Source organism: Pelophylax lessonae, assembly GCF_965119305.1.
Source record: "Pelophylax lessonae genome assembly, chromosome: 1".
Lineage (NCBI taxonomy): Eukaryota > Metazoa > Chordata > Amphibia > Anura > Ranidae > Pelophylax > Pelophylax lessonae.
Genome location: NC_138768.1, coordinates 568,970,792 through 568,985,299, shown reverse-complemented (window position 1 = coordinate 568,985,299; position 14,508 = coordinate 568,970,792). Strand labels below are relative to the sequence as shown.

The 14,508-nt window shown below is 42.7% G+C and overlaps 1 protein-coding gene across 3 annotated transcripts in view; it reads right to left on the bottom strand.

Moving 5' to 3' along the window:
* RASSF6 (Ras association domain family member 6) overlaps positions 1 to 14,508 on the bottom strand; it is a 106,294-nt gene that overhangs the window by 47,862 nt on the left and 43,924 nt on the right. For all 3 annotated transcript variants that reach the window (XM_082274285.1, XM_082274284.1, XM_082274286.1), the window contains exons 3-4: positions 12,240 to 12,318; positions 5,484 to 5,632 (exon numbers count right to left, since the gene is read on the bottom strand). In XM_082274285.1, coding sequence (XP_082130411.1) covers positions 5,484 to 5,632; positions 12,240 to 12,318 — 228 coding nt within the window. The remainder of the gene's footprint in view (positions 1 to 5,483; positions 5,633 to 12,239; positions 12,319 to 14,508) is intronic.

Below are 14,508 nucleotides of genomic sequence, written 5' to 3'. Positions count from 1 at the left end.
AGCAGAAGGCCAAGCACTGATCAGTTAAAGGCCTTTATTGTGCCGGAAACATGCTGGTCCTGTGCTGTGCAGAGTTATGAGGCAGGAAACTCCGTACATACAATGTACAGCACTCAGCTATCTCAGACATTCTGCTGGAAAAGAACAGATGTTGCTACTGCTGATACTGCCTTAAAACCAATTTATATTGGTCATGATGGGAAGGCAGTGACAAATTCCACTTTTGATTGGTCTTTGCCTGCTCCATTGTCTAGACAGTTCGAACGTTTTGGAGGTGCTGATCCATAGCCAGATGCAGCAAAACTGAGAAGGGTCACTAGCAGAGAAGAACCAGGGAGTGAGCAAAGCCATGAGCAACCTCCTAGACAGGTGCTAGGATTAGGTAAATATAAAGTGGAACTACACTGCACCTGAGCACCACAAACCAAAAATGTTATTTAATATATTTTAATATTCAAAGCAAACTCACCCATCCACCAATGTCTCCATGCTTTATTTTGCTGAGAAATCATTTTGAAAATCACCCCCTGGCATTTCTGGAAGTGGTCATCTTGAGTAATGGCAGATGATTCATGTATCAATTATGTCCTGGAATCTATTTGCCCTTAGCTCAGGCATAGGTTGAGCTGAGAACCCTCCCTCCCCTCCTGAAGACTCCTGGGATGTATGCTATCATTTGTCTAGGCATGGAAACCAAGTAACTGGAGAAATGTAAAAAAGGTTTAAAAAAAGTAAATATGACATACTTTCCTGTCTTTAACTACTACAAGCAGCATGGAGATTAAAAAAGCCCATGTTGATCGAGAGACTGTAGTTCCACTTTAGTTATGGCCCACTATGTTCAGTGGAACTGTGTTTTTGTTGCCAAGTACATCTACCGTGTTTCCCTGAAAATAAGACAGGGTCTTATATTAATTTTGGCTACAAAAATCATACTAGGGCTTATTTTCAGGGGATGTCTTATTTATTTACGGTATGTACAATGACGATCTTAAAGTGATTGTAACCCTAAAATAAATAAATATTCTGATCCTTTAAAGCATGATAGACAGCACAGTGCTTGTGCTGTGTCATTTAGCCCTCTCTATGTTCTAAAAAACCTGTAATAAAAAAATAAAATGTTAAAGAAAAGTTTTCTCCCCCTTCTGAAGTCTCAGAAGTCAGCAATTATGACATTCTGTAATCCCAAAAATAAACCTTGGATAAAGTAATTGTAAAATTATGTAATCGATTTTGTAAAAAGATTATGTAATGTGCAGTGTGTCTCCTTTTTGTAATTTTATTGTGGAAAATACCTTATTTACAGCACTGCTGGGCACTCATGTGACCCTCCGGAGCTCTACTTTCCCTCTCCGAATACTGCAGAGGGAGGGGCTAAGATCAAGGATTTTAATAGGGCTTATTTTCAGGGTAGGGCTTATATTGCAGCCATCTCTGAAAATCATGCTAGGTCTTATTTTCAGGGTAGGGCTTATTTTCAGGGAAACAGGGTAGCTTGTCTCACTGTAACCAGTGTGGCTGTAATTGCTCTGTTAGGTAAACTGAGATATGCTCACTGTAATCACTGCAGTGCATGTGATTAGTTAGGTCTGTTCAGTGTTTCTGCTGCTAGTTTGACTATTTCCTCTGCTTTCCAGAGAGCTGGAGAACTTTTTGAAAAATAGGAGTGGGGTAATGCCAAAAGCAGCATGTATATATACAGTATACAGCCTGACCAATGCCAGGAAGGATGGCCCTGAAGGCTGCTGGGGATCTGTATAAATACTCTGAGACAAAGAGCAGTCTGGTCTTTTCTTTCAGGAGAGAACACAGCCTGGAGGGTCTTCTGCCTTCCAGGGCAGCACTGCCATGTGCTTGCTGTTCATGAGACCTCAGGAGGGCAACTGGAGGGGCTGTCTGCTGAAGATATAGTCTGGTATCACAGGAGAAAGGTGTTGCATGGATGTTGGAAAGAGGCAACCAACTTTCCTTAGACATTTGTGAGTACAAACTGCTGTGAGAGATCTTGGAGATTTTCAGGCTGCTGCCACCCTCTCTGGTTCCAGAGTGTCTTCTGTGTGTTTGTTTAAAGGGGACATCGGCTGGTGCCCTGAAGAATTCAGTCTATCTAGTTCTTTGTGAAGTTACTCTGCTCTGATTGCTCTAACGAATTAAGCTTTTGCCTTTTAACTGCTTCTACTACAAAGGCAAGCCTAAAGTTTGCTTATGCAAGGACTTCTGCTTCAGCTCTACAGAAGGAAGTTTACTGTCCTGTACATAGTTCTTTTTTCTTTTTTTTTAAGTATCCCACTCTATTTCCTCAAATCTATTTCAGTTACTGCAAAAAACAAAAAAACCCACCAAACAGAACACCCCTAGACATGTTATTGAGCCAAAGAGTGATTGTGATCTTGTGTGCTTGGCTGTGAGGCAATTACTTGGAAATGGAATCCAGGCAATTTCCAACGGCTCCTTCAGGGGTAGCACTGCACAGGTATGCCCCCTCTGAAAACTTACACCCTTCTGCACTCTGAATCCCACTCACTGCTCTATTGACATAACTGACATGGGTGGGACCTTTAATTCTACTATTAACTATTGCTAGATGGAATGACTTTACAGAGAGGTTATGACAGCATAAAAGGTCACTTGTCTTAAAAGTGTTTGTGAGCTCAAGTGGAATTCAAATTTGGGATTTGAAGAGGTCAAGGACATGTTGAATATAAGCTCCAGGAGGACAAATCTGTCATCATATAGTGGATTGTATTTCCCATTGGTGGAATGAAGCCTGTGGCTCTTATCTTTTACAGATAAAACTGATGATGTGAATGCAAAGCAGTAGAAAAAACTCAGTTGATAAATTACACTGTTTAGATGATAAATGTGTGCTTAGCTGGAGGGACTGGGCTCTACTGTGTTACTGGCATCAACTGTTGCTATGGCTAACTGTGCTGTTGTGCATGTGTATGTTTATATAGGCCCTTTTTGTGCCTATGTGGGCCTGTGTGTTACCTACTCCTAAACCCTGTCCCCTGTTCGATACACATTCCTGCACCCCTGGTGCCATGCACACACACTCATCAGCCCTGGCACTGTGTGGCACACACTCCCAAACCCTGCACCCTGTGCAATACACCCTCCCAAGGTCTGCGTGTTGTGTGATACACACTCCTGAACGCTGTGCCCTGTGCAATACACACTCCTGAGCCCTACACAATTCTGAACCTAGTGCTCTGTGCAACGCACATTCCTGAGCCATGCGCTCCGTGAGATACACACTATTTTGCCCTATGATATACACACCCAAGCCCTGCACCCCTGAAATACACACTCCTGAGTCCTGCACCCTGTGTGATACACACTCCCAAGCCCTGCTCCCTGTGCGATTTGCACTCCCAAGCCCTGTGCCCTACAAACTCCTAATTAAAGCATATTGTGTGAGTACCTGGACTATGGCATATGTATATCATGCACTGTATACAGAGAGTAGACTCTGTATATTAACCATGCCCCTGAAGACCCTTCTAGCAGCTTATCTTTTTACCGTGACGACCTATAAAGCCTCTTTCTGCACTGTGCGGCACTGACGATCCTGGTAAAGGAGTAGGGCATTGCCTTCTTATGTCAGCCCCCACTTCCCCACCCCCTTGCAATGACTGGTTTTCTAATGAACTGATGACTTGTAGTGCCAAGGGGAAAATAATAAATAGGAAGTAGGAGAGGGGGAGTAGCAACAGGTCCTTAACCACTTGCCGACTGCCGTCAGTAGATTTACTGCGGCAGTCAGCCCCTCACAGGCAAAGCGATGTAGGTCTGCGTCGCTAGCCTGTGAGGCTCTGGGGAGCGCGCGCGTGCACTCCACCGGACACTCGCGATCGTCCGTGACACCGGGAGAAAGGCAGGTGGCTAATGTAAACAGAGCCGCCTGTCATTCTCCCCTGTGTAAAAATGGTGATCATACGGTCCTACTATGTAGAACCATTGATCACTGTTCTTACACAACTAGCCACAGCCAATCACAGTAAGAATCACGCCCCTAGGGACACACACCACCCCTCCCTCTCAAAAAAAGTTAACCCCTTCACTGCCAGTGTCATTTTTACAGTAACAGTGCATATTTATAGCACTGATTACTGTAGTAATGTCACTGGTAACCCCCAAAAGTGTCACAAATGTCAGTCAAGGGTCCGATCTGTCCGCCGCAATGTTGCAGTCCCGCAAAAAAAAAAATCGCAGATCGCCGCCATTACGCGTTAAAAAAAAGAAACCAACAAAAATGACAAAAATCTTTCCCCTTAGTTAGTAAATGCAATAACTTTTGCGCAAACCAATCAAAATACGCTTTTTGCGATTTTTTTTACCAAAAATATGTAGCATAAAACAAATTGGCCTAAAATGTTAAAAAATTTTGATTTTTATTTTTTTTGGGGGGAATTTCATATAAAAAAAAACATGTGGAAAATATTGTTATTTTTGCAAAATTGACGCTCTTTTTTTGTTTATAGCGCATGATCAAAAAATCGCACAGGTGATCAAATACCACCAAAAGAAAGCTCTGTTTGTGGGAAAAAAAGGACGTCAAATTCCTTTAGGTACAGCGTCGCACGACCGCGCAATTGTCCGTTAAAGTCACGCAGTGCCGAATCGCAAAATAGGCCCTGGTCAAGAAGGGGGGTAAAATCTTCCGGGGCTTAAGTGGTTAAACTGCAGTAGAAAATTAGTGGAGAAGCATCAACGTTAGGCTTCATGTACACTGGCAGCTCCTAAACATGAGCTTTTGGCATTTTTTTTTGCCAAAATTTCTAAACTCACCTCCTGTCCATGTACACATGGGCTTTTAGCAGAGTTTAGGAGCTGCCCCATTTAGGAGAGGTTAAACCTCCCTCTCCTGAACAAGGAAGAATCGCATTCCGGATAGATATGTTTTGACCACCAGCCAAGGAAAAACCCAAAACGCAGCAAAATTGCGTTTTGCATTTTCCCACAGTCAGGGTCAGGGTAGGCTAGTGTATATGTAGCCTAAGAAAAGCAATGATCAGCACAGTAGACACCAACTGTCACTACAGTGCTCAGGAAGACATCCCAGTTTTCATGAGAATAGGAGTAATCAGAGGCAAGAGTGAGCAGCATATATATGTCTTATGTTATCTTACACTGAAGATTTCCATCTATGACCCTTATGCCTGATACACACACGATGAGATCAGAAGAATGATCGTCCGTTTTTTTTTTTTATTTTGTTTGCATGCTAGTCTCATATATTGAAAATGAAGAGTTTACTAAAGTTACGAAAATTCTCGTAAGACAGAATAAAAATGATGTAATGTTTCGTATCTGTATTTTATTTTCGAATGACAACTGTACTGAAAAGCTGTGTACTAACAAACAGATTATCTCTTTTGGAAAAAAAAAAAAAGAAAGATTGTCGTAATATCGCTTTGAAAGCTGTGTTTTTTGTACAATTTTCTGATGGGCTGTACAGGCCATAAGTAAACAGGATTTACCTTTTTGTTATACTTGATCCTATAACCTCTGGAAGTTGGATTGATTCTGTGGAAATACTTCTCTCGTCCTGCATTTTGAATCGTATGGGTCGCTGAACTCCCCAGAATATCTCAATAAGACCTGATAAAACAATATTTCCTTTGGCCTCCTGCAATTAGAAATGCAAGCATAATTAGCTTTGGGCAACAAATGCATAATGCATATTCTGATGATCCTAATCCTAATGTGATAGTCTTAAAACTATGTGATGTTGCTGACTTTCAATAAAACAGTAACTTCTCATTTCTGCAAATGGTCCCAACTTTCAGTAGTCACTTTTCATTCAGTAGTCAGTGTAATCTGATCTCTCCTACTACAGTTCACAATATTCAGAAGACACCTTTAAATAAACCTCCAGTAAGGCAGGCTATACACGATGCGAATGTTGATCGATTTATCATGCGATAAACGCAAGCGGCACTCGTGTACATCATGTGAGTATACCTTCAATGTGATCCGAAATTCATGCTACCAAACACTATTTTCTTGTGCCAGTATAGGAAGTGATGCAATGTTGTCTTGACACCTCCACTGGGCACTCCCCCTACTGTAAAAACTCGGTCAATTTGGTAAAAAAAAAAGTAAATTTGCAATACACATACTTTTGTGTTTATTACACTTTTCCTGCAGACAAGCCCCTCAGGTGTGAAAGGTGTGAAAAGTCAATTAGCAATACACATACTTTTGTGTTTAGTCCACTTTTCATGCAGACATATTGGCCTCTCAGCAGAGTTTGCTGTGACCTATAGTATTTGATGTATTACGTTATGTTGCAGGCTAACACTTGTTCGTGTTATTACTCTTGTTGTATTTTCCTTCCGGGTTGACCTTTTCGGGAATCATGCGCAGTTGTGTGTTGTTCTGTGGAATCGCACGACTCAACCACTAATGATACGAAAATTGGCCAATTTTCTCAGAAAAACCCAACATGTTGGATATGTGAATTTTTGCTGTCGTTCGAAAATCGCATGTCGCACATATCACACTAATGATACGAAAATCGCACAAATTCACTGGCGATTTGGATTTTCTTTCGAAATTCGCATCGTGTATGGCCTTCCTAAGGCTCGATTCACGCCTACACTTGTTGCTTTTGAGCAGTGCTTTTTTGCAGTGCTTTCCGCGTTTTTTTCCCGAGATTTTGCGCCCATTTTACCGCGAGCTGTTCGGCAGATTTAAAAAAGCAAAATTGTGGTAAGAACGCAATACTTTTGTTTTGGATGCAGGTCCATTAAAGTCTAATACATGCAAAGCGCTACATTTTGCAGGAAAAAAAAAGTCCCTTACCCTTTCAAAAAATGCAGAGGCACAAAAATGCATTGATGTGAACGTGTTCCATAGGAACCCATGTTAAAAAAAATGAAATGCATTCCTGCAAAAAGTAAAAAGCATGATAAACGCATTAGTGTGCATCGAGCCTAAGTTGTTGCTGTGGCCTACAGGTCAACCTGCTAGATTTAAAGTGACTCCAAACCCGAGTTACAAAAGAAAAAAACTCAAGTTCAGAGCCTGAAGATATATCTGGGCCCCTTCTAGGGTTAACCAGCACATTCATAAAAATAGTTTTCAAAATTGCACAGCTGCAACTTCCTATATGAGGCTGGCTGCTTTCAATCTACATGGACCCACTGTGGGAATGTAGCACCCCCATGCACTCCTGATCAGGACAATAGCCAACACTGGAACATACAAATGAAAGCACATACACTGCCTACACAGCACCACTCACAGAACTAGGAAAACCAATCTGAATTAATGAAAATATACACATTTTCAGTATCGATGGGTACATAGGTGAGATTTGCAGTTTGTGTGGATCTGTGCAATCGGTGCAAGGGATTGCTATAGATGTACACTACTCACAACCAAAGCACAAGTTGAGAGGAAGAGGTCCTGTATGTGGCACGTGGAGCGATTGTTTAACAGAAAAAAAAAATGGGATGTTAAATATAAATATATATATAGTATAAGTCAAAAAGTCCAAATTGGGACCAAAGTGTCAATATTTTGTGTGGACACCATTATTTTCCAGCACTGCCTTAACTCTCTTGGGCATAGAGTTCACCAGAGCTTCACAGGTTGCCACTGGAGTCCTCTTCCACTCTTTCATGACGAGATGTTCGAGACCTTGCGCTCCTCCACTTTCCATTTGAGGATGCCTCACAGATGCTAAATAGGGTTTCGATCTAGAGACATTCTTGGCCAGTCCACCACCTTTACCCTCAGCTTCTTTAGCAAGGCAGTGGTTGTCTTGGAGGTGTGTCTGGGGTCGTTATCATGTTGGAATACTGCCCTGCGTCCAGTCTCCAAAGGAAGGGATCATGCTCTGCTTCAGTATGTCACAGTTCATGTTGGCATTCATGGTTCCCTCAATGAACTGTAGCTCCCCAGTGCCGGCAGCACTCATGTAGCCCCAGACCACCATGCTTGACTGAAGGCAAGACACACTTGTTTTTGTACTCCTCACCTGGTTGCCACCACACATGCTTGACACCATCTGAACCAAATACGTTTATTTTGGTCTCATCGGACTACAGGACATGGTTCCAGTAATCCAGTAATCCATGTCATTAGTCTGCTTGTCTTCAGCAAACTGTTTGCGGCCTTTCTTTCTTTCTTCTTTCTTTAGAAGAAGCTTCCTTCTGGTACGACAGCCATGCAGACCAATTTGATGCAGTGTGCAGCGTATGGTCTGAGCACTGACAGGCTGACCCCCCACTCCTTCAACCTCTGCAGCAATGCTGGCAGCACCCATACGTCTATTTCCCAAAGACAGCCTCTGACTATGACACTGAGCACGTGCACTCAATTTCGTTGGTCGACCATGGCGAGGCCTGTTCTGAGTGGAACCTGTCCCATTAAACCGTTGTATGGTCTTGGCCACAGTGCTGCAGCTCAGTTTCAGGGTCTTGGCAATCTTTTAATATCCTAGGCCATCTTTATGTAGAGCAACAATTCTTTTTTTTAGATCCTCAGAGAGTTCTTTGCCATGAGGTGTCATGTTGAATTTCCAGTGACCAGTATGAGAGAGTAAGAGCGATAAAACCAAATTTAACACACCTGTTCCCCATTCACACCTGAGACCTTGTAACACTAACAAGTCATATAACATTGGGGAGGAAAAATGGCTAATTGGGCCCTCACTTAAGGGTGTACTCACTTTTGTTGCCAGAGGTTTAGACATTAATGGCTGTGTGTTGAGTTATTTTGAGATATAATAAAATATGTGTGGGGTGCACTCACTTTTGTGAGATACTGTATATATATATATATATATATATATATATATATATATATGTAGCACCCTACAGGTAGGTGCTAGGTAAAAGTATAGTGGGCCTTGGCTGCCTAACAGCAGGGCCATGATTTCAGCTGGCTGTCATGTCTCCCAGGTGTGTCTGCTGAGAGGGGAGTCTCCCCACTGGCTCCATGAGAGGATTCTCAATGGACAGTGGAGGAAACCCAATCAGAGACACACTCAGGCCTGTATCTACCCCAGAAGGCAGATTCTGCCGCAGAGGATTCTGGGAGTGGGTATAAGTTTTGAGGTTTGGAAAAAAAAAAATACGCTTTGAGGGAACGCATGACGCGGCGTCTTGGGCGGGAAGCAGAGTCCCAGCAGGGAGAGTACGGCTGTCTCTCCTCCTGTCAGAAGGATCGGGTGTCTCGGGTGGCTGCCTGGGAATCCAGAGAGTGCTGAGTTGAGCTGCAGAAGGGATCCGGTGTGCCGAGGACCAGTGGAGGAAGAGGGGTTCAGTTCCAGGAAAGCCTGCCAAGGTCGTAAGTACTGTGAACTGCCCCTAGGGGTCTGCCAAGCGTAGAGGGGACCACTCCAGAAAAGGTTCCAGGGATCCAGGAGTCGGCTAGCTGTAAAGGGGGTGCCTAGTCAGAGGACCCTGAAGTGTTAGAGGGGGTACCTAGTCAGAGGATCCTGAAGTTTAAAGGGGGCACCAGTGGTTGGGCCCTGAAGAGTCAGTGTACAGTGTGTAGTGTACAGAGTTAAGAGTTGCAGCAGCACATGCAGTAACAAGGAGCTACCTCAGCCAGTGAAGGGCTGGAGGGAACTGTTTAGTGACTTTTGAGCTATATCGAGTGTCAGGAGTCAAGTGTCCTACAGTCCTGGATCTTCTGAGTTAACAAACAAGTTAAAGTCGAAGTTCTAGCACTATTCAGCAAGTCAGTATCTTTAAGCGCCAGGAAGCGTTGGCCGGCATTCAGCTGCCGTTAAGACTACGCCAATGGACATTTTTATGTACAGAGTCCCAGTTAAGCCTAGAAGAGCCAGAGGAGTATCCCACTCATTCCCTTCTCCCATCCCCTAAATACAATAAAAAAAAAACAAAGATGCCGGAATGGTCATTGTCTCAGTTCTCACTCCTGGGCTCACAACTTACAGTGCCTTGCGAAAGTATTTGGCCCCCTTGAACTTTGCGACCTTTTGCCCCATTTCAGGCTTCAAACATAAAGATATAAAACTGTAATTTTTTGTGAAGAATTAACAACAAGTGGGACACAATCATGAAGTGGAACGAAATTTATTGGATATTTCAAACTTTGTTAACAAATAAAAAACTGAAAAATTGGGCGTGCAAAATTATTCAGCCCCTTTACTTTCAGTGCAGCAAACTCTCTCCAGAAGTTCAGTGAGGATCTCTGAATGATCCAATGTTGACCTAAATGACTAATGATGATAAATAGAATCCACCTGTGTCTAATCAAGTCTCCGTATAAATGCACCTGCACTGTGATAGTCTCAGAGGTCCGTTTAAAGCGCAGAGAGCATCATGAAGAACAAGGAACACACCAGGCAGGTCCGAGATACTGTTGTGGAGAAGTTTAAAGCCGGATTTGGATACAAAAAGATTTCCCAAGCTTTAAACATCCCAAGGAGCACTGTGCAAGCGATAATACTGAAATGGAAGGAGTATCAGACCACTGCAAATCTACGAAGACCTGGCCGTCCCTCTAAACTTTCAGCTCATACAAGGAGAAGACTGATCAGAGATGAAGCCAAGAGGCCCATGATCACTCTGGATGAACTGCAGAGATCTACAGCTGAGGTGGGAGACTCTGTCCATAGGACAACAATCAGTCGTATACTGCACAAATCTGGCCTTTACGGAAGAGTGGCAAGAAGAAAGCCATTTCTTAAAGATATCCATAAAAAGTGTTGTTTAAAGTTTGCCACAAGCCACCTGGGAGACACACCAAACATGTGGAAGAAGGTGCTCTGGTCAGATGAAACCAAAATCAAACTTTTTGGCAACAATGCAAAACGTTATGTTTGGCGTAAAAGCAACACAGCTCATCACTCTGAACACACCATCCCCACTGTCAAACATGGTGGTGGTAGCATCATGGTTCGGGCCTGCTTTTCTTCAGCAGGGACAGGGAAGATGGTTAAAATTGATGGGAAGATGGATGGAGCCAAATACAGGACCATTCTGGAAGAAAACCTGATGGAGTCTGCAAAAGACCTGAGACTGGGACAGAGATTTGTCTTCCAACAAGACAATGATCCAAAACATAAAGCAAAATCTACAATAGAATGGTTCACAAATAAACATACCCAGGTGTTAGAATGGCCAAGTCAAAGTCCAGACCTGAATCCAATCGAGAATCTGTGGAAAGAACTGAAAACTGCTGTTCACAAACGCTCTCCATCCAACCTCACTGAGCTCGAGCTGTTTTGCAAGGAGGAATGGGCAAAAATTTCAGTCTCTCGATGTGCAAAACTGATAGAGACATACCCCAAGCGACTTACAGCTGTAATCTCAGCAAAAGGTGGCGCTACAAAGTATTAACTTAAGGGGGCTGAATCATTTTGCACGCCCAATTTTTCAGTTTTTTATTTGTTAAAAAAGTTTGAAATATCCAATAAATTTTGTTCCACTTCATGATTGTGTCCCACTTGTTGTTGATTCTTCACAAAAAATAACAGTTTTATATCTTTATGTTTGAAGCCTGAAATGTCGCAAAAGGTCAAAAAGTTCAAGGGGGCCGAATACTTTTGCAAGGCACTGTAAATGTGTTGTTAGTGTCACCGGTAACAATGGCAGACCCACCTCAGGCCCAAGGCCTGGAAATATTGCTACATATATATAGCTACACACATATATATATATATATATATATATATATATATATACTGCCCATCAGCATAGCCCTACCAGTGCACGGGGATTAGAGAAAGCAAAGACGGCCGGATCACACAGAGGGAATTTTCTGCTGTGACACAGCTTTGAATTTAATTGCCTGGCGACTGCAGTCAAACAAAGTCCCGCCTCCTGGACCGGCTCCTATGATAGACATCACACTTCCCAGCATTGGACCAGTGTGCTGTCTATCATAGGAGGCCCGACTTTGTTTGACTGCGGCCGCCGGGCCATTCAAATCAAAGCTGTGTCACAGCGGGGGATTCCCGCTCTGTGTGATTCGGCCAGTTTCCTGGCTAATCGCTGGGAGGAGAACAGCTCCCATTCAACCCCACCTGCTGGCGGCACTTGTCCCCCCTCCTAGGCAGCCCCACACTCACCCTTAGGTTTTTTTTCTACTCCCCAAATGCGAGCAGGTAAGTGGGTTTTAAGGGTATATCTTCAATTTTCACTAATGAGTGAAATAACAATACACATACAAATCTAAAACATACTGAGTAAGCTACATAACAATGTGGATGTTGTGAGGTTAGGTCCACAAATATGCACATTACGACTTACATGGTGGTAGGTTATTTGTAGGTTCTTTTGGTCCTTGAAATAGCAATTATATGATTTCAGTAATGAATCTAGTTGGCTTCTGAAAGAGAAACAAAACAGTTTAATACAGTATGTAGAGTTGATCTATAGAATAGATGTAGGCGCTTTGTGCAACATGGCAAAGAGTCATGTACAAAGTAAGCTAGACAACTAAACAACAGTCGTCTTTTATTGTGTCGACAGTTTTGTTTTGAAATAAGCTAGACATGAATTCAAAATACTGTGTAAAAAGCACAATCATTTTAGATCTTTGTTCATTTGCAGAAAATCTTTCCATCCTGCTACTTTTAATTTTCTCATCGGTATGGTCGAAAACAAAATTTGATTTGATGCCACTAATGATTACAAAATGAAAAGAACATTCCACAAACATTTTCAAATTAAATTCTACTAGTGTATGATTAGCTTTATTCACATTCAGCTGTACATATTCTGTGTAATGTGGAACATTACAGAATATGTCCAGCTGAATTTAACTAACTACTGCTAGATATGATGGCTGCATTTGTTTTCTTTTTTTCAGATGAAGAACATTTTCAGCAACTACAGAAAATACCTGTCGATCTTACAGGAAATGCTGTGTCCTTATCACGTCCTGTGAGCTGAAAAGATAACATACATTTTTTTTTAAAGCACGTGGTGTGTGAAGACTAACAACCGCTGCAAAAAAAAAAAGGGTGTGCAAATGGTCCACCTGCGAAGAGGAAGGACCCTGACCCTGATTTCCTGGGGTGCAAGGCTCCTGACAGGGACTGAGGTACTCACTTGGTCAACCTGGCTGCAACCAGGCAGACCCCGTTCTGTGGGAGGACTGCCAAAACAGCCCACCCCCAAGTACTAGCTGGGGCTCCCCCGATGGGAGACCCCATGAGAGAGGGCGAATTAAGCCAGAAGGCCATATCCACCCCCTCCAAAAACTTTCAGGACAGGCCCAAGGACCTATAGATCTCCAAACTACGACCCTCCAGCTGTTGGGGAACTACACGTCCCATAAGGCATTGTAAAACTCTGACCTTTACAGACGTGACTAAGCATGATAAGAATTGTAGTTCCTGAACAACTGCAGGACCATATTTTGGAGAACCCTAACTCAAACCCTACTAATCACTGTGAGTAAAGTGCACACATGCAAGTGACAAACACAAAAAAAAATACAAACACAAATGAAAGTGGGGAAAGGGAAGAGGAGAAGTGCTTAAAGTGCCATGGTGCAATATCATGATAGGCCCTTCGGCCAGGAACCAAAAATTCCTCTGGTCTCAGCCAAAAGGCCCAGCCCTAGAGGCAGGTGTGCAAAAAGGGTGTAGTGGTGCAGTAACCAAAGTTTTGAAAAACTCCAGATCAGTTCCCCCGCCTGTGAGAAATAAGGCACCCCTGGTCAAGCCATAGCAGGGGCTAGCACAGCCCGGCTTTTGGTCAGACCAGTGCAACTCCATCCCTATCAGGGGGTATCAGAATTTAGGCTTAACGTGAGCCTTGCCTACAACTGGGGACAAGCCTTTTTTAAGGCCAGATTCAACCCAGAAGGAAAAAGGCTTTCTCACCACCATCACGATTCCATACTAATTACCTCAAAGTGGAATACTAACCAGCACTCCGTCTCTACAAAGGGCACCAATATTCTCCCTCCTGAAAACGGATAGGATCAGATACGACACTGGATCTTAGCCAAAAGGGTGAGATGCTCCATGTAATGGAGATGAACAGAAAGACATGTTTGAAGTCCAGTGTGTGTGTGCCAACAATGGCTTCCACCATAGATGCAGTTGAAAAGTTAGTGTAGACCTGATGAGCAATGAAGTTTGTTATCCAAAGCAATACCAGGTAAAAAAAAAAGAAAAAAAAAAGCTTAAAAACAGAAATGAATGAAGTCACTATACCTAAGGTGTAGTAAGCTGCAATATATTACAGTTTTCTTTTGCAATTTGGATACTCTTTAGAAATGTCTGATAATTTTACATGACAAAGTTTGCTAGATTACAGTTAATGCTTAAAAATTTTCAACCCCCTTCCGGGAGTGGGGCAAGGGAGTTGATTTTTGTTGTTAGTTTTAGTAGAAATGTAGACGTACATGCAAATCAAAAACCAGAGTCTTCATTGCTATAAATAAATCCCAGTTGTGCTCCTCATTGGATATATCCACGTAGTTTATTTACATTACTCCACACCTAGATGAATCTGAACACATCACACATCCTGCAACAGGTTTGTGCTGATAAACAGTAACCAG